This window comes from Hyperolius riggenbachi, chromosome 9 (assembly GCF_040937935.1).
Source record: "Hyperolius riggenbachi isolate aHypRig1 chromosome 9, aHypRig1.pri, whole genome shotgun sequence".
Taxonomy (NCBI): Eukaryota; Metazoa; Chordata; class Amphibia; order Anura; family Hyperoliidae; genus Hyperolius; species Hyperolius riggenbachi.
Window position 1 is genome coordinate 271,358,111 of NC_090654.1, and position 25,711 is coordinate 271,383,821.

At 45.4% G+C, this 25,711-nt stretch overlaps 1 protein-coding gene across 6 annotated transcripts in view; it reads right to left on the minus strand.

Moving 5' to 3' along the window:
* The window catches only part of FOXN3 (forkhead box N3), a 294,461-nt gene that overhangs the window by 139,852 nt on the left and 128,898 nt on the right, over positions 1-25,711 (minus strand). For all 6 annotated transcript variants that reach the window (XM_068252254.1, XM_068252249.1, XM_068252251.1 and 3 more), the window contains exon 2: positions 14,398-14,948. In XM_068252254.1, the coding sequence (XP_068108355.1) occupies positions 14,398-14,934 (537 nt within the window). In that variant the 5' untranslated portion in view covers positions 14,935-14,948. The remainder of the gene's footprint in view (positions 1-14,397; positions 14,949-25,711) is intronic.

Below are 25,711 nucleotides of genomic sequence, written 5' to 3' on the forward strand. Positions count from 1 at the left end.
ATGGGGTTTTAAGCCTCATCTACACGTGCCTCTTCCGCGTCCCCGCCGCGTCATCGCTCGCGCGCCGGAATCAATACCCGCTTGATTCCCGCTCGTCGCCGCGCCGCTTATCTTCCGCTCGATTCCCTGCCATTGAGCGAGCAGGGAATCGGCGGCGGGGAGATCCGTCCTGCTGGATCTTATCAATCGAGCCGCATCAGCGGCTCGATTGATAAGGCACATCACGGCCGTATCTACATCAGGCTCTGGTTTTCAGTTAGGAGAGGCCTCTGCCTTCCTGCCTGCTGGCCATGCAACCCCCCACCCCCCCCCCCATTGGCACATATGGGAAACTAGGTGAAGGAAGACAAGTGGATGTATTCAGATCACTCACAGCTGGCAGACAAAAGATCTAGGAGTGAATCGCTACAGATTCCTGTGCTGTTTGTTCTCTCTATCTCACTTGGGCAGATCTTATCTGATCGCAACCAAGAGGCTCTTTGGTCTCAAGCAAGCAATGATCTGCTCTATCTTGTTATCTGAACAGATGTAATCAGAGGGGTCCATTCTCAAAAGCAAAAAGCCGGATTCGGGGTCTTTAGTGCTTCTCGTTTTTGCGTATTTAAGGACTGGTGACAAAGTGATGTCATCTACGCCATTCTTCGCTCCATTAAATCTGCCAGCTGCCGGATCATCACAGCCGATAATGGGGGAACAACACAGAGGCAAAGACTGCACTACCATGGCAACAGCGCACGTTCATTCACTCTGCCAGGAGGTGAAATATAAACGGATGGCTCAGCGAATCGGAAAAAAGAGAGAGGGGAAAAAAAACTCTTTACTTTGCAAATGTCGAAAATAAGGATTATCCGTTCTAAATATATCCCGGCCCCCCGCCATATCCGTGTCAATCTCTGCGACTCCCCCCCTTCCCCCCCCCGAGTCGCACCACGCGTCCTGATCTCGCCTATCCCCGCGCGCTCAAACTGCCACATCGAGAACTCTGTCTCCATGGCAACTGGTTACTCTCCCTATCAACTGTGAGAGTGTCGTCATGGAAACACATATACAAGACAAATTCCTCGCCGCAGCCGAGGACCAGATGGCAGAGAATTTGGAAACGGATGGGCAAAAGGGACATAGGGAGGAAGGAAAGGGGGGGTGGGCAGATCGGCACTGTCAGATCAGGACCGGAGGGTCTGCAGGGTGCAATGAGCACTTAACCCTCTCTCCCAAATGTGTAACCCAGCGCTATATGTCTCACATATCGCATTATTATGTATTTACAAATTAATACAGCACAGACAGCTTCTGCAGCACTTCACAGAGTACATAGTCATGTCACTGACTGTCCTCAGAGGAGCTCACAATCTAATCCTACCATAGTCATAGTCTAATGTCCTACCATATTATTATTATGTATTTATACAGCACTGACACCTTCTGCAGCACTGTGCAAAGTAAATAGTCATATCACTGACTGTCCTCAGAGGAGCTCACACTCTATTCCTACCATAGTCATAGGCTAATATCCTATCATTATTATTATTATGTATTTATACAGCACTGACATCTTCTGCAGCACTTTACACAGTACATAGTCATGTCACTGACTGTCCTCAGAGGAGCTCACAATCTAATCCGACCATAGTCTAATGTCCTACCATATTATTATTATTATATATTTATCTAGCACCATTCCATGCCTTAAAGGGGAACTGAAGAGAGAGGTATATGGAGGCTGTCATGTTTATTTCCTTTTAGACAATACCAGTTGCCTGGCAGCCCTGCTGATCCTCTGCCTCTAATACTATTAGCCATAGCCCCTGAACAAGCATGCAGCAGATCAGGTGTTTCAGTGGTTCAGACTTATAAGTCTGATCTGACAAGACTAGCTGCATGCTTGTTTCTGGTTTTAATCAGATACTACTGCAGAGAAATAGACCAGCAGGGCTGCCAGGCAAATGGTATTGATTAAAAGGAAATAAACATGACAGCCTCCATATACCTCTCTCTTCAGTTCCCCTTTAAGTCCAAGATTAGGCCAGTTTTTATTTGTATTTCAAAAATTACTGGAAGTAAACCGGCAGTACTCTGTTGCTGAGTATCTACATTGGAGCAAACTGTACCATATTTTCTTTTCCAATTCTGCATGAACTGCAAACTCACTGTACTAAACTTTTTAAACGCATAAATAATTTACAAGACATTGCAAAGTAAGAAGTTAAAAAGAAACCGTAACCAAGAATTGAACTTCATCCCAATCAGTAGCTGATACCCCCTTTCCCATGAGAAATGTTTTCCTTTTCACAAACGGAACATCAGGGGGCTTTGTATGGCTGATATTGTGGTGAAACCCCTCCCATAAGAAACTCTGAGATCCATGGTCCTGACATCACATTGTGGGGAGCTTTTATTTTGGGAAATAACAGCTGTTTACAGCTGTTTCAACCTGCCAAAAAAGCAAGCAGAATCTCCTTCCACTGACATCACCTGCCAGCAGTAAAAATGTCACTATGTGATAAATGTCAGGATGTAAATCAGGGAGAGGAAAGATTTTACAATGAGCAAACACTGACTAAATCATTTATACATAATTATTGTAAAACTGAAGCACTTTTTGTATTACATTTTCACTGGAGTTCTTCGTTAAAGTAATCCTGAGATAAAGCTATCATATGGATTTATACTTACCTGGGGCTTCCTCCAGCCCCTGTAGTCTGTTAGCTCCCTCCTTGGAGTTCCTCTTTAAAAAAAAATAAAAGGTAGATCAGGAAGCAGACATCATTTCCCACAATGCAACAAGGTTCACAGGCAGGAAACGGTCAGGACCATGGTGATAATAATAATACGAACATTTGTATAGCGCTTTTCTCCTTTCGGACTCAAAGCGCTCAAGAGCTGCAGCCACTGGGACGCGCTCAGGAGGCCACCCTGCAGTGTTAGGGAGTCTTGCCTTGAACTCCTTACTGGATAGGTACTAACCCTAGCCAGGATTCGAACCCTGGTGTCCCATGTCAAAGGCAGAGCCCTTAACCAGTACACTATCCAGCCACCACCATGACATCACACTATGGGAGGGGTGTCACCACAATATCAGCCATACAGACTTCCCTTAAAGTGAACCTCCCTTAAAGTGAACCTCCGGACTAAAAATCTTCTCAGCAGAACTGAAAAGGCTTGGTGTTTCTTTAACAGTTTCACAGCATCAGAACTTTGTTTTTCTTACGAAAGCATCATTTTTAGCTGCATTTTTAGCTAAGCTTCACCCATCAAAGAAAACTGCCGGGCGTTTTTTTCCTGATGCTGTGCAAAGCATGATGGGATTTCCTATGTTATTCATGTTGACTAGCAACTGGGAAGGGAGATCAGCACACAAGACAGTTGGGAACGGTGTCTCATGCTCCCTGTCACCTCCTTTCAACCAAAAAGATGGCTGCCCTCATGAAATCAAACATTTGCCTGTTCTTTTAAAACAGGGTGGGTAAGGGCCTTTTTCCACTAGCCTGCGATTTGCGATTTGCTTCTGATCGCAAATCGCAAGGTACATTAAACTAATGGAAACTGCAGCAGCATTTTCCATTAGTGCGATCCGATTGCGATGCGATTTTGGTCAAAGCGCAATCGTCGTCCTGCCGCGTTTTGTATGCGATTGAGCTGGACTATAATGAATATAGTAGCTCAATCGCAATCGCATGGTGGAAATTGAAACGCGATTGCGATCGCAATCGTGATCGCAATCGCGATCGCATTTCATAGTGGAAAAGAGCCCTAAGAGAGGATATTACCTATCTATTCTAATTAACATAACTAATGTAACTTAATGACAGTATGTTTGTTTAGGCTGGAGTCCCTCTTTAAGAAAGATTTGAGTAAAGGTAAATGTTTATTTTACGAAAGGAGGTATCAGCTACTGATTGAAGTTGAATCCTGGGTTACAGTTCCTGTTTAAAGTCATGTTCTGTTAATTACGTACAAAACAAATCTCCTGGAGGGGAACCTGATGACCTTGATGGAGCTTCTCTGAAAGCTGCAATTATATCACAGCAACAGGTCTCCATATGGGAGCCTTAAGTCCCATCTACACCATACAATTTTTTTTGTCCGATTCGATTCATTGATTTGATTCAATCCGACATGTCCGATCGGGATTCGATTCGTTTCGATTAAATTTGCCAATGCAAAACAATTGAATTTACAGCCCGTCGCACAGATGGGGATCAGCAGCTTGTAGGTGCGCACAAAGCTACGTCCTCAGAGAACGCCGGGTGAAATACTGTCACTTTACACCTGCAGTGTCACATCGCTGCCATCCGAGTGACCACATCCACAAATAATGAAGCAAATGCTTGTGAGGGGAGACAATTCCATGCGCACAGCTGACTTCCTGTTACTGATCTCACTGAAGGACTCTACCCATACGCACCAATCCTGGAGCAATGGCATTCACACACTTTTGTAAGAAATCTAAACACAATCAGGGAAAGCGCAGGCAGTTTCCTGCAGCATGAGACAAATACATCTGAGATGAGCAAAAGAAACCCCTCCATGATGTCTGGGAGTTCAGAGAAATGTTGAAGGAGGTGTTGTCATTTTTCTGCCCCCCTCCCAAACTCACAGCAGTGTTTTCTTTGCATCTGCTGCAAAGCCAAAGAGCTTATCACAGGCACAGACAGCAGAGAAAGGGGTGAAGAAAGTGGGGAAACTTGCGGTGCATTTCACTGACCCAATATTTTTGAAAGGAGCAAGGCAGCAACAGATGACTGGCAGGAGGAGTGAGGCTACTCCTATAGCCATCTAAAGAGTCAACAATTCAGGATATGATGAGAACAATTTGAAAGTAGGCTAGAAGTTATCCAGTCCAATATATGTGACTTTAACATATTAAGCGGTTGTGTGCATGGAGTTTACAATTTGCGTCTTATCTACACGTTTAATGCATTCTAGACGGATCTTAAAGCGGACCTGAACTCCGAACTTCCTCTCTGCTCTAAAAGATATGCAACAGCATAATAACCATTAAAGACAAACATTTTTTTCTTACAGCTGATACAAATCCTGAAATACATCTGCAGTGTGTCTACTTCCTGCTTTGATGGAACCAGACATATTGTTAACATCCTGTGCTTTCAAATGAGCTCATCTGCCGTGGCAGTCAGGTGACAGGGGAGAGATCAAATTACAGTTGTGATTAGTCACAGATGAGGGGGAATTAGACAGATTAGACTCTCTAGATACATACAGGGTGCATTTCTGTCTGTTATCCTTCTGTCCTGTGCAAGAGTTCAGGTCCACTTTAAAAGCAGTATTTGAATGGGATCCTGAGGCCTTGGATACACCTGCAATTTAATTGTTTGCTTTGCTTTCTGTTTATCCTATTATTTTGTGTTTGAAGTGCATAGATTACTCAACTGCAATGAGAGGCTATAACCAAAGCTACTCAAATGCAGATAAGACACCTGCTGAAATGCGCATCAAATGCCAGACCTAATGAATTAAAGACTAATGCTTCATACACACTTAAGATGAAAGTCTTTGGAAAATGAAAGATCACAGACCAATCTTACCACCCTTCATGTAGTATGAGAGCCATACTCTACACAGTCTATTCTATGGAGCTGAACTCCCCATCAGACAGAAATCTTTGCAAGATGCTGCACACACAGATGCCCGTACACACTCAAAAGATCATTATCTGCAAAAGATCTGTTCCTGCAAAAGATCAATTCCTGCAAAATGCATTCATAGTCTATGATATCTGCAGATCCTCATACACACCTTGTCTAACAGACTTCATCTGCATATCTGGCAATCATCTGCAGATCTGAAAATCCATCCTGGTGGATCTGATCTGCAGATGATTGTCTGTTAAACCAGGTATGTGTGAGGAACTGCAGATCTCATAGACTATGAATGCATTTTGCAGGAATGGATTTTTTGCAGGAACAGATCTTTTGCAGATATTGATCTTTTGAATGTGTACAGCATCTGTGTGTGCAGCATCTTGCAAAGATTTTATTTGATGGGGAGTGCAGCTCCATAGAATAGACTGTGTAGAGTATGGCTCTTATACTACATGGAAGGGGGTAATATTGGTCTGTGATCTTGCCTTTTCCAAAGACTTTTATCTCAAGTGTGTATGAAGCATAATGCTGCGTACACACTGGCGACTATGGTTGTTTGAAACAGCTCATTAACATTCGTTCCGCCGACAATCGGGGAAAGAACTTTACCCAATGATCATTAACACGAACGACAAAAGAACGACATCGGGAAGATGGAAATATCCAACCTTAAGGTGCGTACACATGCACTACCAGCAGCAACGACGAGTCCACCGGACCCTCCCGCTGGGCGGTCTTTTAGCCGACAGTAGCGCATGTGTACGCGCTGTCAGCTGACTGATAAGGCTGTTTATGAACGATTCGCTAAGCGGATACACATGCTACTGTCAGCTAAAAGACCGCCCAGCGGGAGGGTCCGGCGGACCCGTCGTTGCCGTTGGTTTGCTGGGAATACACGGCTCGACTCTGAGCAGATGAGATGGCTCGATAGATCATTTCCGACATGTCCGATCACCATTCAATCGTTTTGCCGCTCGTTTTCTCATTGAAGTGAATTTGAATTGAATAAAGATAAGAAAAACGAGCAGAAGATAAGAGTAACAATTGGGCGCAGATTCGAGCGCCAGAATCGGCCTTGTATTCCCAGCATAAGAGCCCTTTTACACTTAATCAGTTGCTCTCAGTTATAAATGAAATACAACTGATTTTGAATGTAATGCACGCTTTCCTATGGCTCAATTCACACTATACTCGTTTTAACTGAAAGCTTTTACATGATGAACTGCTATGGAGAGAAAAACAACGTGTACTGACACATACCAATGCATTACATGTCATTTATTCCTATCCAGTGATTCTCAAATAGAAAATGATACGAGGCTAAATGCTAGATACACACCATACCATTTTCTGTTACGCCTGGTACACACCATGCAATTTCTCGTCAGATGTTGGGTCGAATCGATAATTTTCGACAGGTCTGATATGATTTCCGATCGTTTTTCTAAACGATTTTCTGTTCACTTCTGTACATAATTGATCAGAAAAATGATCAGAAAACAGTTTGGACCTGTTGGAAATGATCGATTTGACCTGAAATATGACGGAAAATTGCATGGTGTGTACCAGGCATTATGCTGGGTACACACGATGCGCTTCCGCGTTCGATGCGCCGCTCGATTACCGTCGATTCGTTTATTTCCGAAATGTCCGATCCGCGTTTCGATGGATCGTTAGGTCGATTTGCCATACTTTACATAGCATTCGACCTAAAAATAATCGAAATGCGCTCGGAAATGCTCGGAAATAATCGAATCGAGCGGCGCATTCAACGCGGAAACGCATCGTGTGTACCCAGCATTAGGCTCCTTTCACACTGCCAAAAAAAACATTTCATTTATAGGAACTAAACGGAACCTATCCAAACAGATGCCAACAGATCGTATGCAAAGCATTTCAGTTGCTCTTGTAGTATAAAGGTGGCCACACACCATACAATTTTTTAAATATCTGTTCAATTTAAGAATTGCAATCAATTTTTCTGACTGATTGTAACATTTAAAAAATCTGAACAATGTACCACACACCTATGTTCAATTGTTTCCCCAATTATGATAAAAATGATTGGAAACTCTGACAAAATTGCTAGGGTGTGTATATTAATAAGTTGACAATCTAACACACACACCATACAATCTTTAGAAAAATTGAAGAAAAATATCTGGCATTCCGGATCGATAAAAATCGAAGAAAAGGGGAAATCCAATCGGATTTTTCAGTCGAATGAAAAAAAAAAAAAGCTTTCGATTTTTTCGGGAGATCCGGTAGTTTTTATCGAATTGCTGTGAAATCGGATCATTTTATTGCATCGGGTGTGGCCACCTTTAGCGTGTACCAGAGTTGATAAACATTCTCACTGTAACAAGATGCTTAGAGCTTTGTATGAAGAAAAAAATCTATCTACCTATCTATCTATCTACCTACCTACCTATCTACATATATATATATACCGTATATACTCGAATACAAGTCGACCTTGTGTATAAGTCGACTCCCATATTTGACCCTTTCAAGCTGTATTTTGTTTATTGACTCAAGTATAAGTCTAACCAGCAAAGTTAATGGCTGCACTTGGGGCTCAGGAAGGGTTAATGACAGCACTGCATACAGTATTGCAGCCAATAACCCCTCCTGTCCCTTAAGTGCAGCCAATACCTCCTTCAGGCCAACAAGTGCAGCAATTATTCACTCTCCTTCCTGCAGCCCAGCATCCATCCCCCCCCCCCCCCCCCCCTTCCTTGTTAATTGTTGTGGCCAGGACTTTCATGGCACGTTTTCGTGGCATTTCCTTTCATCAAAGTATCACCTACCACAGGGTAAATTGCTGCAAATGGGAAAGTCACTATTAGTACACACGTTGCTCAGTGTGCTCAGTGTTGCCGTGACTCGTGTATAAGTCGACCCCCTATACTTTTATTTAGTGAGTCAGACTTAAATTTCTAGACTTATACTCGAGTATATACCAGGGCTGTGGAGTCGGTACAAAAATCTTCCGACTCCAACTCCGACTCCTCAGTTTCTGAAACCACGACTCCAACTCCGACTCCGGGTGCCCAAAATTGCCCCGACTCCGACTCCTCGACTCCGACTCCACAGCCCTGGTATATACAGTATTACTTCTCGTCCCCCTAAAAGCAGAGTGAGGATTTGTCATTTCCGTGCTCTGACACCATCGGCCAGGAACGGTTTATAAGGAAGGAGACGGATGAGATCTCGCCGGCTGACAGGGTCAATAATTAGCTGCAAGTGTCAAATATTAACACTCAATCTGTGGAGCCGTACGGATGAAATGTACATAAAACGTCAGATAGGCCAGCGGCGGGTCAATGTGCCTATTTATATAGGAGTCCAAAAGACATCAATATCCGACCTTTATTATTTTATCTCTGATTCGCTGCAGGTGTGGCCCGGGAAACGCCGATTAGAGTCAGGCAGACACATTCCCGTCTGCAGGTCTCATGAAAAGGTTTGTGAAAACCGCCTCTGCGCAAAGCAAGCCTTAAATGCAGCCCCTTGCGCAGGACTGTCCAGGCTGTAAATAGTGTCAGTGTTCTCCTTAGGCTCTTTTAGGCGGGTGCTCCACCCGGCAAATTTTGGTGAGCACCCGGCTGTTATCAGCTCGCCTCCTCATCCTCCTCCTACGATGTAAGCAGAGTTGCATTCCCCCCTCGCACCCCACCCGGCTACTTTTTCATGCCACCCAGCTGGAAAAAAATTCTAGGGAGAACACTGTAGTGTTGTGCAATACGAGTACCTGGCTACTGGTAAACGAAATTCAAGTTAGATTGCACTGCCCATAGCAGAGGGTAAGGGGGTTAACTTACCTATGCCGCCTATAGCTAGTGCGCTCCACGTAACACCACTAATTCCTCCTTCCGGGTGTGAAGGAGGAAGTAGTGGAGTTAAAGGATACCCGAAGTGACATGATGAGATAGACATGTGTATGTACAGTGCCTAGCACACAAATAACTAGGCTGTGTTCCATTTTTTCTTTCTCTGTCTGAAAGAGTTAAATATCAGGTATGTAAGTGGCAGTTCCTGTCCTGACTCAGACGGGAAGTGACTACAGTGTGACCCTCACTGATAAGAAATTCCAACTATGAAACACTTTCCTAGCAGAAAATGGCTTCTGAGAGCAAGAAAGAGATAAAAAGGGGAATTTCTTATAAGTGAGGGTCACACTGTAGTCACTTCCTGTCTGAGTCAGGACTGAGTCAGCCACTTACATGCCTGATAGGCAATATAAGAGCAAAAGCGGCTGGGCACCTCCAGTAAAAACAGTCCTTTGACGATCTTTACCATGCTTGTTTAGACCTCTCTCCATCCTGACTTTTGCCCTGGTCGCATGTATTGCTTTTTAATGAATAGACAATAAAGGACTGTTTTTACTGGAGGTGCCCAGCCGTTTTTGCTCTTATATTGCCTGACTTGCAGGAATCTCATTAGGTTTGGAGCACTCCGGAGTAACCTAGCCTATGGTCCTGTGCACCTCTTCCTCTACCTATTGACTGCACTTACATGCCTGATATTTAACTCTTTCAGGCAGAGAAAAAAAAAAAAAAAAGAACACAGCATAGTTATTTGTGTGCTAGGCACTGTACATACACATGTCTATCTCATGTCACATGTCACTTCGGGTATCCTTTAAGAAATTAAATGATTTTTCAGCTTTCATTGGTCTCCAAGTGCCTAGATAGGGGGGCCATATAATCAGGGCTCTGTATGAGACCCCCACCCTACAGATATTGCCAAAAGAAAGTGTGGGAATTAATCATTTTCCTAGCACTTCCTGTCTAAGTCAGGAGTGAGTCAGGCACTTACATACCTGATATTTATCTCTTTCAGGTAGAGAAAGAAAAAAAGGAACACAGCCTAGTTATTTGTGTGCTAGGCACTGTACATACACATGTCTATCTCATCATGTCACATGTCACTTCGGGTATCCCTTAAAGGGAAGGTTCAGGGACGCTGTGAAAAAAACAAAAATCCAAATCCACTTACCTGGGGCTTCCTCCAGCCCGTGGCAGGCAGGAGGTGCCCTCGTCGCGGCTCCGCAGGCTCCCGGTCTCCTCCGGTGGCGCGCCCGACCTGGCCAGGCCGGCTGCCAGGTCGGGCTCTTCTGCGCTCCAATGTGCGGCTCACTGGTGCACGCTGACGTCATCGGACGTCCTCCGGGCTGTACTGCGCAGGCTCAGAACTACTGAGCCTGCGCAGAACAGCGCGGAGGACGTCCGATGACGTCAGCACGCACCAGTGAGCCGCACATTGGAGCGCAGAAGAGCCCGACCTGGCAGCCGGCCTGGCCAGGTCGGGCGCGCCACCGGAGGAGACCGGGAGCCTGCGGAGCCGCGACGAGGGCACCTCCTGCCTGCCACGGGCTGGAGGAAGCCCCAGGTAAGTGGATTTGGATTTTTGTTTTTTTCACAGCGTCCCTGAACCTTCCCTTTAAGTGGGCCGCAAGTGGAATGCATCGGCTAAAGGTGGCGGCATAAGTGAGTTAACTACACCCTCCCGCCATGGCAGCACTATTTCAGTTTCAATTACGAGTAGCTACAAACCAATAGTCTGTTACCATGTGGAAAATGTGTTCTTTATACACTGAAATTTTACATACACCGGAGATGGGGGAACAAGTATTTTTTTACTTCTTCTTCCAGCCCCCGTAGCCTTACAAATCCCTGGGCTGGGGCTTACGCATGCGCACAAGCCTGTGACTGCTCTAGTCTGCAGGTTTTCTGTGGGGTGGGGGGAGGGGGGGCACACCAGATAAGTACCTGGAGAAAACTGAGGGGCTTGTAAGGCTATGGGGGCTAGAAGGAGCCTCGGGTAAATAGAATAGCTTGTTCCCTAGTCTGCAATAACATTTTACTAAGTGCCTCTTTAGTCACTATAGAGGTAGTCCACGAGATGCAAAGATCTCCAGCTGGCAAGCAAATTTAAAGGACAACTGAAGTGAGAATATGAAGGCTGCCATATTTATTTCATTTTAAACAATACCAGTTGCCTGGCAGCCCTGCTGATCTCTTTGGCTGCAGTACTGTTAATAATAACTGAATCACACCAGAAACAAGCATGCAGCTAATCTTGTCGGATCTGACCATAATGTCAGAAACACCTGATCTGCTGCATGCTTGTTCAGGGGCTATGGCTTATAGTATTAGAGGCAGAGGATCAGAAGGACAGCCAGGCAACTGGTATTGCTTAAAAGGAAATAAATACAGCAGCCTCCGTATACCTCTCACTTCATTTGACCTTTGAAGCAAATTGGAATTTGAAGATGTACTTTTTGGCCTAGTGCACACCAGAGCGTTTCCGCTGCGGTTTGCGATCTGCTTGCGGGTGCGGATCCGCTAGGGTAATGTATTTCAATGGGCTGGTGCACACAAGAGCGGGAGGCGTTTTGCAGAAACGCATACTCCCGGGCTGCTGCAGATTTTGGATTGCGGATGCGTTTCTGCCTCAATGTTAAAGAGGATCTGTAACCTCAAAAAATCCCCTGGGGGGTACTCACCTCGGGTGGGGGAAGCCTCCGGATCCTAATGAGGCTTCCCACGCCGTCCTCTGTCCCACGGGGGTCTCGCTGCAGCCCTCCGTGCAGCCGTGACGTAATATTTACCTTCCTGGCTCCTGCGCAGTCGCTCTGACGGCTGTCGGCTCCGAACTACACGGAAATACCCGATCGCCGTCGGGTCTGCTCTACTGCGCAGGCGCAAGTTTCCAGCGCCTGCGCAGTAGAGCGGACCCGACTGAGATCGGGTATTTCCGTGTAGTTCGGAGCGGAAAGCAGCCACAGCGCCCCCGCTGGAGCCAGCAAAGGAAAATATTGAAATTACAGTCGGGCCTGTCGCCGGCTGTTCAGAGGGCTGCAGCGAGACCCCCGTGGGACAGGGGATGGCGTGGGAAGCCTCATTAGGATCCGGAGGCTTCCCCCACCCGAGGTGAGTACCCCCCAGGGGATCTTTTTCATGTTACAGAGTTTCTTTAAGTATAGGAAAACCGCAAACCGCTCTGAAAAACGGCAGTTCAGAGCGGTTTTGCCGGCGTTTTTGTTACAGAAGCTGTTCAGTAACAGCTTTACTGTAACAATACATGAAATCTACTACACCAAAACCGCTACACAAAACCGCAAAACGCTAGCTGAAACGCTGCAGAAAAATAAGAAAAAGCGTTTCAAAATCTGCTAGCATTTTGCGGATCTGCTAGCGGTTTTTGGTGTGCACCAGGCCTTTGACAATTCCAAGCTGGAAATATCAGGCATCACCCGCTCAATCTGTAGTCAGTTAAGTGCCCTTGAAGTCATCTGTTCTGATGCATCTGAAGCCATCATCAAGCATTGAGGATTTCTGTCCCCTCCAGCAGGAAGGTCCTCATTTTACAACAGGGAAACTGAGTCTGAGGATTATTACAGGACAAATATTGTGAAACATTGTAGAATTTAAAATTCCTATGAATAAAATGTACGTATGATGCAGAATAAAATGCACTATACCTTTCTTTTCTCCTATGTTGCTGTCACTTTCAGTAGGTAGTTAAAACCTGACAGACCTAGCAGGTTTTAGACTAGTCCATCTCCTCATAGGGGATTCTCAGGAGAGAGGCTGGTTGGTAACTTTGTATAGATCATTAAACAAGGAGTGCTTTTGAAAAGAATTAAAGGACAACTGAAGTGAGAAGAATATGAAGGCTGTCATGATTTTCCTTTTAAACAATACCAGTTGCCTGCTGGTGTATTTGGCTGCAGTGGTGTCTGAATAACAACAAAAACAAGCATGCGGCTAATCTTGTCAGATTAGACAATAACGTCTAGAACACCTCATCTGCTGCATGCTTGTTCAGGGGCTATGGCTAATAAGCATTAGAGGCAGAGGATCAGCAGGACAGCCAGAAAACTGGTATTGCTTATAAGGAAATAAATATGGCAGCCTCCATATCCCTCTCTCTTTAGTTGTCCTTTAAGGAAACACTGAGATACTCCTGGAGGATAATAGACTAGTCCAAAACCTGTCAGATCTGTCAAATTTCTACTGGTTACTGTAATATATGCATTTAGGCTGGATCCACACTAAAATGCACTTTTGTAAAAGCGTTGTGATTGCTGAGTGATTTTTCCCATTCACTTTCATTCAAAATCAAGGTAAAAATCACACACAAAAAAATCACATAAAATGCACAAAATAAAAGGTTTTACGTGATTTTTACCATGATTTTAATGGAAGTGATTGGGAAAGAGCGCTCAGCAATCACAAGCGCTCACAAAAGCGCATATAGTACGGATCCAGCCATACAGGCATTTTAAATCTTACACATTTTTGCGTTAGGGCTGGTTCAGACGGACGTTTGCAGAGCGTTTACTGCCAGCGTTCGGGGCTTGGCGTTAAACGCTCCCATTCAAGTGAATGGGAGCGTTTGTACCAAGCTTTTATGCGCGTTTGCACAAACGCGGCGTTCGGGTCCCGATTTTCACTGGCGTTCAAGGAGCCCCTGGAAGCTACATGTTGTTTCCAGGGGCGGTTAACCGCGACGGGTAATGTCCCCCTAGGGGAAGAAAAAACGCGACCGCATCCGAACGCAATGCGAACGCTGCTGAAAGCCTGAACGCATCGCGAACGCAACGCCAACGAATGCGACGCCTCCAAACGTCCATCTGAACCAGCCCTTAGTGGTCTTTAAAAAAAACCCTGCTTATACCTACATAAACCCCAAAGCAACAAAATCTCATTAAGTTCTCATGAAGAATTAAAGCAATATAACCCCGCCTCCCTCACTCCTTTTATGGTCGGCGGCCCCACCTCACCTGGCTCCGGTCCTTGTCCACTTTCTTGAAACACTTATTTAAGGAGAGGTTATGCCGGACTGAGTTTTTCCAGCCGGTTGGAGCGTTGGCAAAGTACGGGAAGTGTTCCAGGATCCAGTTGTAGATATCCTTTACAGGCAGTCTCTTGGTGGGCGAATCCTCGATCGCCATGAAAATGAGGCAGCTAAAGGAGTAAGGGGGTTTGCAGTTGGGGTTCTGCTTGGCGTCGTAGGGCATGTCCGACTGCGCTGGGGAAGGTGGGGTGTCCTCCACGTCCTGCACGGGGCTGACGCTCCGCAAGACAGAGTCCCCAAAACTTTTCAGTAAGTTTTTGCTTTCGTGCAGCCAGTTCAAGTTTGTCAGCTCCTCGTCCTCCATGCCGCCCTTCTCCTTGTTTATTTTGACGGCGGGAGGTGGGAAGTCGAGGTCGTCGTCATCGTGGAGCGGGGTGGCTAGTGCGCTGCCCCGGTAACACTGGCTGGACACGCTGATTCCTGTCCCCTCCGGCTTCTTACTGGGTGGCATGACTGGACCCATCTAGGCGAAGACCCCTGGAGAGAAAAAGAGATAGCGTGAGTGGCCAAGCACACAATTACTTCATTTCCCCAATTACAGGGTCGCTACTGCAATACTAAAGCCTATTTTGCTATTTTCCGATTGAGCAGGTAAGAGATTTATCAGGTCGTATCTGCTGCCTGTATTGGATTCCATTCACTTCCTCTGTCGGTGACCTCCCTGAACCTATGTGGCGGCAATGTGAGCCCAGTTAGTCCTGTAAACAGGAAGTGAGGGGCGGTGATATCGGATTGTAAACGTGACTTGATAGGGCGATTTTTTTTTCAGCAGATTAGAGCTCTTAAGGTGCCCATTAACAGAACAATATTTTCCTTGGATGCGATCATTCGACCAAATATTTCAATCACATTTTCCAGAAAACCACAGTAAGTGGAGAAAATCTTCACGAAATTCTATGGTCGTTGAGAATACAGAATGTTGTAGATTTGAATGTTAAATTTTCTGAACGTACCTGAAAAGAGAATGTGCCCTAACCAACCCGTTTATGGGAACAACTGATAATTACCTCACCAATTACTTGCAATACCGCAAATCTGACTGAATGATCGCATCTGAGAATATATTGTACCGTTAACGGCTACCTTGAGCTAATCTGCTGGTAATTAATTTATGGCCAAGTACAATTTTTGGACAGTTTATGGACAGAAATAGGATAGTGGGTAGTTTTCACTGGCTGGTAGCTGCGTACTTTTGGAGTGAATCAAGCATTACAGAGCAGACAATGCAGGAATATGGCTGAGCGTCAATGTCAACAGGAATATTTTTGAGACTGAATAATGTAATGTGGTACACGGATTATTAATCAGCTGATCGGGAAATTGACTGTATAATGGGATGCTATTAATCAAGTTCATCTATATACACAAGTCTTCCTCACTGTACAAAACAAAAGTTCTATTCATCACGGTCTCCATTCCCATCAGATATTTGCTTACTTCCTGTGAGAACAGGAAGGAGGAAGAAAACAAAGCACGAGAGACAGAAGGAAAAAAAAACCCTCTTAATTCTGATTGGTCCTTTCAATTAATTTTTTTTTTTTTTTTTTTTTACAGTGTGCAGTAATTTCATAATGATAGCAAAATCGCTCTGTGTAGGTTTTGATGAGCGATTACGTCAGCGTTTATACACTTTACATTACAGAAAAGCGAACGCTAAAAATGCTGCATGTCCTGCGTTTGCGATTTTGCTAATCGCAATCGCTCCAGTGGAATTTGGCCCATCCATTAACATTAGCTGAGTGTTTAGGGAAATTGCTAGCAGTCTGAATTGCTCCCTAAACGCTCACAAAATCGCTCTAGGTAGGTTCCAGCCTTCAAAATGTGTGGGGTTTTTTTTACAAGGTTTAAGTGTCTCTGGAGCAGAAAAAATTTAAGGGGGGGGGGTGTGGTTGGAAAATCTCAGCTGAGGAAGTTGTACATCGCTCTGGCCTGAGGCTCCACATACCTCGCCCCCCCCCCCCCCCCCCCCCGCTCCAACTGTATTCACAGGCGACTGCCACAATAATCCTCACCGGGCGAGCAACAATCGCGGGCAGGGAGGGCAATGTTTATCACACAACAAAAAATGTCTGTCGGTATTCAGCACAAGTGATACAATGAAGAATGTATCTGCCAAACAGTAAACAAATAAAACTATTCACCAAATACTGGATAAAAGCATGAAAAATATATGCAAAACACAAGGAGAAAATAACTTCACCGAACTGCAACCAATCAGGATTTTCAGTTTACCGGATGCCTCCACTGAAGAAATAATCAATATAAAAGTGATATTTTAGATATAGACGTCCTCTGGTGGTCTGCGACACATCTTAAAGTGGATCCGAGATAAACTTTTACTCATTGCATAATTGTGTTCCTGTCATATAGTTTATAGGGCATTCCTCAAGGGCGGAAAAGGCCGCGGAGCCCCCCCCCCCCCCAGCAACTCACTAATGGCCGGCGGCGATCAGACCCCCCCCCCCCCCCCCCCCAGCAGCTAGTAGGGAAAAAGGGGGGGGGGGGGAAGTCTGATCGCCCTGGTGTAATCCTGATCGGTGCTGTGGGCTGTAGAGCCCACGCAGCACCGATCATTAGAAATTCGGCTGGTCCTTAAGTGGTTAATACTCTAATTCCCTATAAACTAAACAAGCCTCGCCCACAGCTTCTTTTGTGCCTTGGCACTGCAGCAAGGGCTTATGGGAGCTCAGTCTGGGCAGGAGAGGGAGGAGGTTGCTAGCCAGAGATTTCAGAGGCAGAGGGGAGGAGGGAGGAGGAGAGGGGACTGAATTTACACACAGGCAAGCCGATAGCATCTCCAGCCCTCAGCCTATGACAATGTGACAAACAGAACATGCCTGCCTTCATTGTATCACAAGGATAAATAATCATAAACTGTTGAAGCGGTTTGCAGTTAGATTTGCTGTGTAAACTATCATATATAGACAAGTTACTTATTATAGTTATTTTTTCATCTCGGGAGGAACTGAAGTGAAAACAACAATGAATAAAATTGCTTTTTTTTTTTTTTTTTTTTTTTTTACAATATTCATTTAAAGATTATAGTCAGTGTTCGTCCATTGCAAATTCTTTCCTCTCTCTGATCTACATTTGGAAATGTATCACTGGTGGTGACACCTTTAAGGTCCGTACACACGCCGGACTTTAGGCAACGACGGGTCCGTCGTTGCCTCCCGCTGGGTGGGCGTGCCAGCGACAGTCCGGCGTGTGTACGCTCTGTCGTCAGACTGATACGGCTGTTTCTGAGCGATCCGCCCGGCGGATCGCTCAGAAACAGCCGTATCAGTCTGACGACAGAGCGTACACACGCCGGACTGTCGCTGGCACGCCCACCCAGCGGGAGGCAACGACGGACCCGTCGTTGCCTAAAGTCCGGCGTGTGTACGGACCTTTAGTCCTGCCAGGTTATCTGTATGGAATGTGCGTTACTGAGAGTTCTATGCACACAGGGAGATCCTAGTTGCTTGGCAGTTGACAAAGGCCTCAATTCACTAAGCTTATCTCCTGTCTTTAATAACGTTTCTATAGTTATCACCATGGTGATAAGGCATGTAGTATTCAGGAAACATTTTACCTCAGGCAAACCTAAAGTTAACTCTTCTGTCTTTAAGTTAACTCTCCAATCCTTAAAATAACTCCAGAGTTAAAGACAGGCTGTTAATTAACTGCGTGTGAAAATAACTGCAGAGGAGGTAAATTAACTACATAAGGAATGAAGAGATAAGATAACACTCTCAGGGCTGGTGCACACCGAGCGGCTTTTTGGGCGTTTTCAGATCCACTTGCGGCTGCGGATCTGCTTGGTCAATGTATCTCAATGGGCTGGTGCACACCAGAGCGGGAGGCATTTTGCAGAAACGAATCCTCCCGGGGTGAGGCATTTTTTGGATTGTGGATGCGTTTCTGCCTCAATGTTAAGTATAGGGAAAACGCAAACCGCTCTGAAAAACGGCACTTCAGAGCGGTTTGCCAGGCGTTTTTGTTACAGTAGCTGTTCAGTAACAGCTTTACTGTAACAATACAGGAAATCTACTACACCAAAACCGCTAGACAAAACCGCAAAACGCTAGCTGAAACGCTACAGAAAAAGAAGAAAAAGCGTTTCAAAATCTGCTAGCATTTTGCGGATCTGCTAGCGGTTTTTGGTGTGCACCGGGCCTAACAGCTTTACTGTAACAATATATGAAATCTACTATACTGAAAACCGCAGCAGCAATCCGCAAAACGCTAGCAAAACGCCTCATAAAAATAAAAAAAAGTGTTTAAAAATCTGCTAGCATTTTGCGGATCTGCTAGGGGGTTTTGGTGTGCACCACCCCATTGAGATACATTGACCAAGCAGATCCGCAGCCGCAAGCGGATCTGAAAACGCCCAAAAAGCCGCTCGGTGTGCACCAGCCCTCACTGTGTGGAGGTAAGTTTACTCTTGCCTTATTATCTCCAGCATGATCTTAGTAAATTGAGGCCAAAGGCCGTTATTTTTCTCAATGCAACAAGGTTCACAAAGAGACAACTGTCAGGACCTTAAAGGCAGCCATACACTGGTCGATGTGCCATCAGATCGACCAGCTGACAGATCCCTATCTGATCGAATCTGATCAGATAGGGATCGTATGGCTGCCTTTACTGCAAACAGATTGTGAATCGATTTCAGCCTGAAACCGATCACAATCTGTTCAGCTGCTCCTGCCGCCTCTGTTCTTGCTCCATCTCGGCGCTTCCTGTGTCACTCCGTGACCAGGAAGTTCAAATAGAGCGCCCTCTATTTGAACTTCCTGGGTCACTGCAGTGACCCAGGAAGCGCCGGGATGGAGCGGGTGCAGCGCTGAGAAGATGCGGAGAAGACGCCCGGGAGCCCGCATCAGGTAATGTATTTTTCATCGGATCGGCCGCCGCTAGCGACGCGCACTTTACCCGCGGGCGATCGAGGGTAATTTCCCGCACGGCGCGATCGACGAACCGATCCGATTTCGGGAGGAAATCGGATCGTCGGCGGCGTTTACCGCGAACGATTGGCAGCAGATTCGATCCCAGGATCGAATCTGCTGTCGAAACGGCCGGGAATCGGGCCAGTGTATGGCCACCTTAATTATGACATCACACTATGGGAGGGGTTTCACCACAATATCAACAATACAGATGTCTCTGATTACTTATTTGAGAAAAGGAATGGATTTCTCATGGGAAACAGGATATCAGCTACTGATCGGGATGAAGTTCAGTCCTGGGTTAGAGTTCGTCTTTAACCAGTCAGCAGAGAATTCCACAACTCATCCCCTTCCTATATTACTGTCTATGGCCATTTCATCTCTAGTGTGATTACAATTCATAGAGTTCGCATTTAGAGGGACACTCCACATGTAGAATAAATATTTCTGTAAGGTTTGTTCACATCTGAAATCGCAATCGCTGAGGCCAGCGTTTTGCGATTTTGTGAGGTTTTTTTAGCACCTCCCGGCGCTTACCTGTGTGCTACAATTTTTTGTAACGCACTTTTCTAAGCGCTTTTGCAGATCGATGTGTTAGTTCACTTCCTGACGCAAGTCAGGAAGTGAACTCTTTGACCCGGAAAATAATAAATACAATGTATTTATTCATGAAAGCGCTGTGGAAATCGATAAACAAAGCTTTTTTTTTAAGCGTTATGCGATTGCCCTATACCTTCCTTTGAGGCAAATCGCCCCAAAGATGGTTCATGTAGCGTTTTGGTGAGCAGATCGGAATCAAACCGCTCCGATGTTAAAACTCTCATAGGGAATCATTGTACAAGTGCTTTTAGGGCAATTTTGAAAATCACTGGTGCTTAAAAAAAGGCGAAAACGCCCTAGGTGTGAACAAGCTCTTATCGGTGGCATTTAATGGGCTGACACATTCTTCTATCTCTTGGGAGAAGTGTAGATGCCTGCATCGGGTCGGGTACATGCAGGTTACCCACAATGCGGGTCGGGTTCGGGTACCCGTTTTGATTTTAATCGGGTTGCGGGTCAGTTGTGGGCACCAGATTGACCAGAAAGAGGGCAGGCCTCTATAGTGTGGTAGCAGCCATTGTTTTCTGTCCAGCCTGAGGTTTTGGGTGTCCCCGCCCCTCTACGGGTGATCCTGTTCCGCTGTGTCCCAGGATATAAATGAAAGATTTAGCAGGAAGTGAGACACAATAGAGGGTAGTAAACTCTCCCAAACTTCCACAACCACGTTACCCCATTTAGAATACTGCTCTCAGACAATCAGTGTAGCGTCTGCAGTATTTGGGGGTGTCAGCGCAGATATCGGGGTCAGGGATCCCCGTTGGGGCTGCCTGCGGATGCGCTCAGCAAGTCTCAGATGAACTCCGCTGCGGATAACAAGGGAAGTGGCAATCCCAGGAGCCTCTAAGCAGGAAAATTATATCATGGCTGACAGTAAAGTAATTTAATTGCCCTGTTGCTATGGTGACACGCTGCTCACTTTCAGTTTAATTTGTTTATCTGCCAGTAACCTCCCTGAGAGACCGACTGGCGTTCTGTCAATGGAACATCTCCTGTTCCTCTCATTCCAACACAGATATCCAACAAGTTACCCCTCCTTCCCTGCGCCCCAACGCGCAGAGATGCCCCGGGTCTCCGCATAGGCTGCCGGCCCGTCACATCCGCCACACAAAGGAATCATTCAATGTTTTCTATAAAACACTGCAGAAAATGGGCTAGCACTTTATAAATGTAAATTATCAATCAAGCCTTAGGCCTGGAACCCACTACAAATCGCTAATAGCAATCACTAGCGTTTTGTAAGCGATTTCATGAGCATTTTCTGGCGATTTTGGTAGCGATTTTAAAAAGTTTAAGTGTTTTGCCAGCGATTGTGTAGCGATTAGCTTTTTTAAATTCTGATTGGTCCTTTCACAATTAATTTTATTTTTTCTACAGTGTGTAATTTCAAAACACTAGCAAATCTCTCTGTGTATGTTTTGACGAGCGATTATGCCAGCGTTTATATACTTTACATTGCAGAGACGCTAACGCTAAAAATGCTGCATGTCCTGCGTTTGCGATTTTGCTAATCGCAATCGCTCCAGTAGAATTCGGCCCATCCATTAACATTAGCTGAGCGTTTAGGGAAACCGCTAGCATTTTGTATCGCTCCCTAAACGCTCAAAAAAAGAAATCACTCTGGTGGGTTCCAGCCCCTATGCTGGGAATACACGGCTCGATTCTGAGCCATTTAGATGGCTCGATAGATCATTTCTGACACGTCCGATCGTTTCGCCGCTCAAGTCTGCATTGAGGACAATGGAAAAAGAAAAACGTGCAGAAGATAAGAGAATCGCCTGCGGAATCGAGCGGGGAATCGATAGGCCAGGAGAATCGAGCCGTGTATGCCCAGCATTAGTCCTTTATGCCCTCTGTGACCCACAGAGCTTACAATCTAAAGGCCTCCCCCCCCATTCACTACACAACATTCTAATCAAATCAAAGAAAAATTATTCAAAATAGTATTATACTCCACTGATTAAGGAAATTAATTAAAAAAACGCAAACGCAAAACGCACAAAAAACACAAATGCAATTGGACATGAAGAAAAAAAACGCACCGTACAGAAAACGCTCGAGTAATACAGTATAGAGTACTTCTGGCTTCCACAGGCAATGTGATATAACTTAAATTTTCATTGCCCTGCAGTAGCCTGCGGCAAAAATGTTGCACTGCCCCGGTGTAAAAGGGTCCTTAAAGGACACCTGAGGCGAAAATAAACGAATGAAATAAACGATTGTATCTATCTTCCTTCTCCTAAAAATGACTTTTTAAGATATTCCGCAGTTTTATTTTATGTTTAATCTACTTTTTAACTTTTTTATTGTTTTTGCTCAATTCATTGAAGTATGCCAGAGCTAAAATGTATGAACTATTGATCGTTTTTATCTCTTTCCTGCTCTCAGAAGCCATTTTCTGCTAGGAAAGTGTTTTAGGCCCCGTTTCCACTATCGCGAATCCGCATGCGTCTTGCGTATGTGGATTCGCATAGACAATATAAGTGAATGGGCCTGTTTCCACTTATGCGTCTGCGGGAGCGTTTTATTGTGCAGAGAAAATCTGCACGGAACACCCTGCAGAATTCGCCTGTGTGTGGAATGCAGGCGAATCGCACACAATGTATTTAATAGGGAAATCGCATGCGTTTTCCCCATGCGTCTTTTGCCGCGAATTTGCATAGGTACCAATGTGAATTCACGCAGGCAGTGACATGGTTAAAATCGCATATACCCTCACCTATGCGAATTCGCGGCAAAAAACGCATGCAGAATCGCATCCGCATGCGATTTTATCAGCGGTGGAATCCAGGCGATTCCGCACCGCAATAGTGGAAACGAGCCCTAAGGGCCCTTTTCCACCAGCGCGTTTGCGCTGGCTGAATCGCAAAACCGCAAACCGCTAGCGATTTTACAATCGCTACGGTTTGCTTTTTAACATAGGAATCGCGGTAGGTCATTTCCACTACCGCGATTCGCTTTTGTCGGGAACGCGAACGCGCGGCGGAGCGATAATTGCCGCGATTTTGCTATGCAGTGCATAGCATAGCAAAATCGCGGCCGCAAACGGGGGAATCGCCGGTTTTGCGATTCAGCAATCACTAGCGTTCAGCATGAACGCTAGCGATTGCAGGTGGAAAAGGGCCCTTATAGTTGGAATTTCTGATCAGTGAGGGTCGCACTGTAGTCACTTCCTGTCTGAGTCAGGACTGAGTCATCATACCTGATATTTAACTCTTTCAGGCAGAGAAAGAAAGAAAAAAAAGGAACACAGCATAGTTATTTGTGTGCTTGGCACTGTACATACACGTCTATCTCATCATGTCACTTCGGGAATCCTTTAAGCATGCCTATTACTTGCAGATCACAAGGACCGACATACACAGATGAACTACAAATGAGCAAATTCAGACGGATTGGATTATTTTGATGAAATAGTGATGTAAATTGAAGGATGTGCTGCGTAATGCGCTGTAGAAAGATGTATCAGCGCTATATAAATCTATAAAAGCAACAATAATAATAATATGCCTCAAATCTTTTGATACCCAAGAAAGTAACTGACAATGTTCAATCGTATCTGAAATCTGCCAAAAAAAACGCAATAGACGAGACAGCGGCAGTAAATCTGTGCTGACTAGTGGACTAGACTTTGAAATGTACGGGACAGGGTGGTCAGTTTCTATCAATTTTTACCAATTAGAATCTTAAACAAAATCAGGTCAGACCAATCCTGGGCAATCAAAAAAGCAATCAATTGTATTGATCGTTGTGGTCAAATTGCCAGACACTGAGTGGTGCAAGACCTCAAATCCTCCCAGCAGCTGGATAAGGCCCAGGTTCCTCAAAACTTAGCTATTCCCAAAGCAATAAAAGGCCAATATTCAAAGCAATCATATAGATTAGTGTACATTAGAAGTATTGCCTTTACTTGTAATTAAATCATTCCTTTGTGTAGAGAACCCGAGGTGTGTTTAAAGAATGTTATCTGCATACAGAGGCTGGATCTGCCTATACAGCCCAGCCTCTGTTGCTATCCCAAACCCCACTAAGGTCCCCCTGCACTCTGCAATCCCTCATAAATCACAGCCATGCTGTGATGCTGTGTTTACATCTGTAGTGTCAGTCTCAGCTGCTCCCCCGCCTCCTGCATAGCTCCGGTCCCTGCCCCCGTCCCTTCCCTCCAATCAGCAGGGAGGGAAGGGATGCAGGCAGGGACTGGAGTTCTACAGGAGGCGGGGAGAGCAGCAGACTGACACTATAGAGATAAACACAGCCAGCTCTGACAAGCTGTTTGTCAGCAGCGTGGCTGTGATTTATGAGGGATTGCAGAGTGCAGGGGGACCTTAGGGGGGTTTGGGATAGCAACAGAGGCTGGGCTGTATAGGCAGATCCAGCCTCTGTATGCAGATAATATTCTTCAAACCGACCTCGGGTTCTCTTTTGTGTAGCTCTGCTTGCCTGCAGCTGTGCACCTTCCCCTACAGGCTTAGGGCTGGCCCACACTCGCTGCATTTTGAGATACAATTTACCCCCCAAAAAAAATCACATGATCAATTTTGCCACGATTTTTCAAAATCGTAGCGTTTTTGCACATAACATTTTCAAACTTTCAGCACTACATTGTGAAGGCCCAGAGCACACCAGAACCAATTTACCCGGCAAAATATCAAGTGACACGTTGCTAGGGCCCTGCAATTTGCGATTTGATTACAATTGCAAAACGCAAGGTACATTAAACTAATGGAAACGGCAGCAGCAATTTCCATTAGTGCAATCTGATTGCGATGCGATTTTGGTCCAAGCGCAATCGTCGTCCTGCCGTGTTTTGGATGCGATTGAGCTCTACTATACCGAAGCTCAATCGCAATCAGATGGCGGAAATTGAAACGTGATTGCGACTGAGATTGTGATCGCAATCGAATTTCATAGCGGAAAAGAGCCCCGAGTCCCTGTTCCCTCACATCCTGGTCTAAATGTCACAAGCACCGCCCCCACAGCAGGCAGGCAAATCCCGCCCATCTGGACTCACAAACACTTCTGCTAACAAAAACAATGGCTGAACTCACAAAGACGATTCCACACATTTATCTTCTATTTGTGCAGCTGCTGAATTGCTCAGCAGGCAGACAATAGCAGTATATAAATCTATAATAATTCCTCTCCTTCCCAGAGTCTCCGTGAAGTCAGCACCACTGCCTGCCTTAAAGTACAATTGAAGCGAGAGGGATATGGAGGCTGCCATATTTATTTCCTTATAAACGATACCAGTTGCCTGGCTGTCCTGCTGATTCTCTGCCTCTAATACTTTTAGCCCTAGAGCCTGAACAAGCATGCAGCAGATCAGGCGTTTGACATTATTGTCAGATCTGACAAGATTAGCTCCATGCTTGTTTCTGGTGTGATTCAGACACTACTGCAGCCAAATAGATTAGCAGGACTGCCAGGCAACGGGTATTGCTTAAAAGGAAATAAATATGGCAGCCTCCATATCCCTCTCACTACAGTTGTCCTTTAAAGGAACCCGAGGTGTGAGACCTATGGAAGCTGTCATATTTACTTCCTTTTAAGCAACACCAGTTGCCTACCTGGCAGCCCTGCTGATCTCTCTGGTCAGTAGGGTCTGAATCACATACCTGGAACAAGCATGCAGCTAATCTTGTTAGGTTTGTCATGGACATCTGATCTGCATGCTTGTTCAGGGTCTATGGCTTAAAGAAAACCAGAGACATAAGG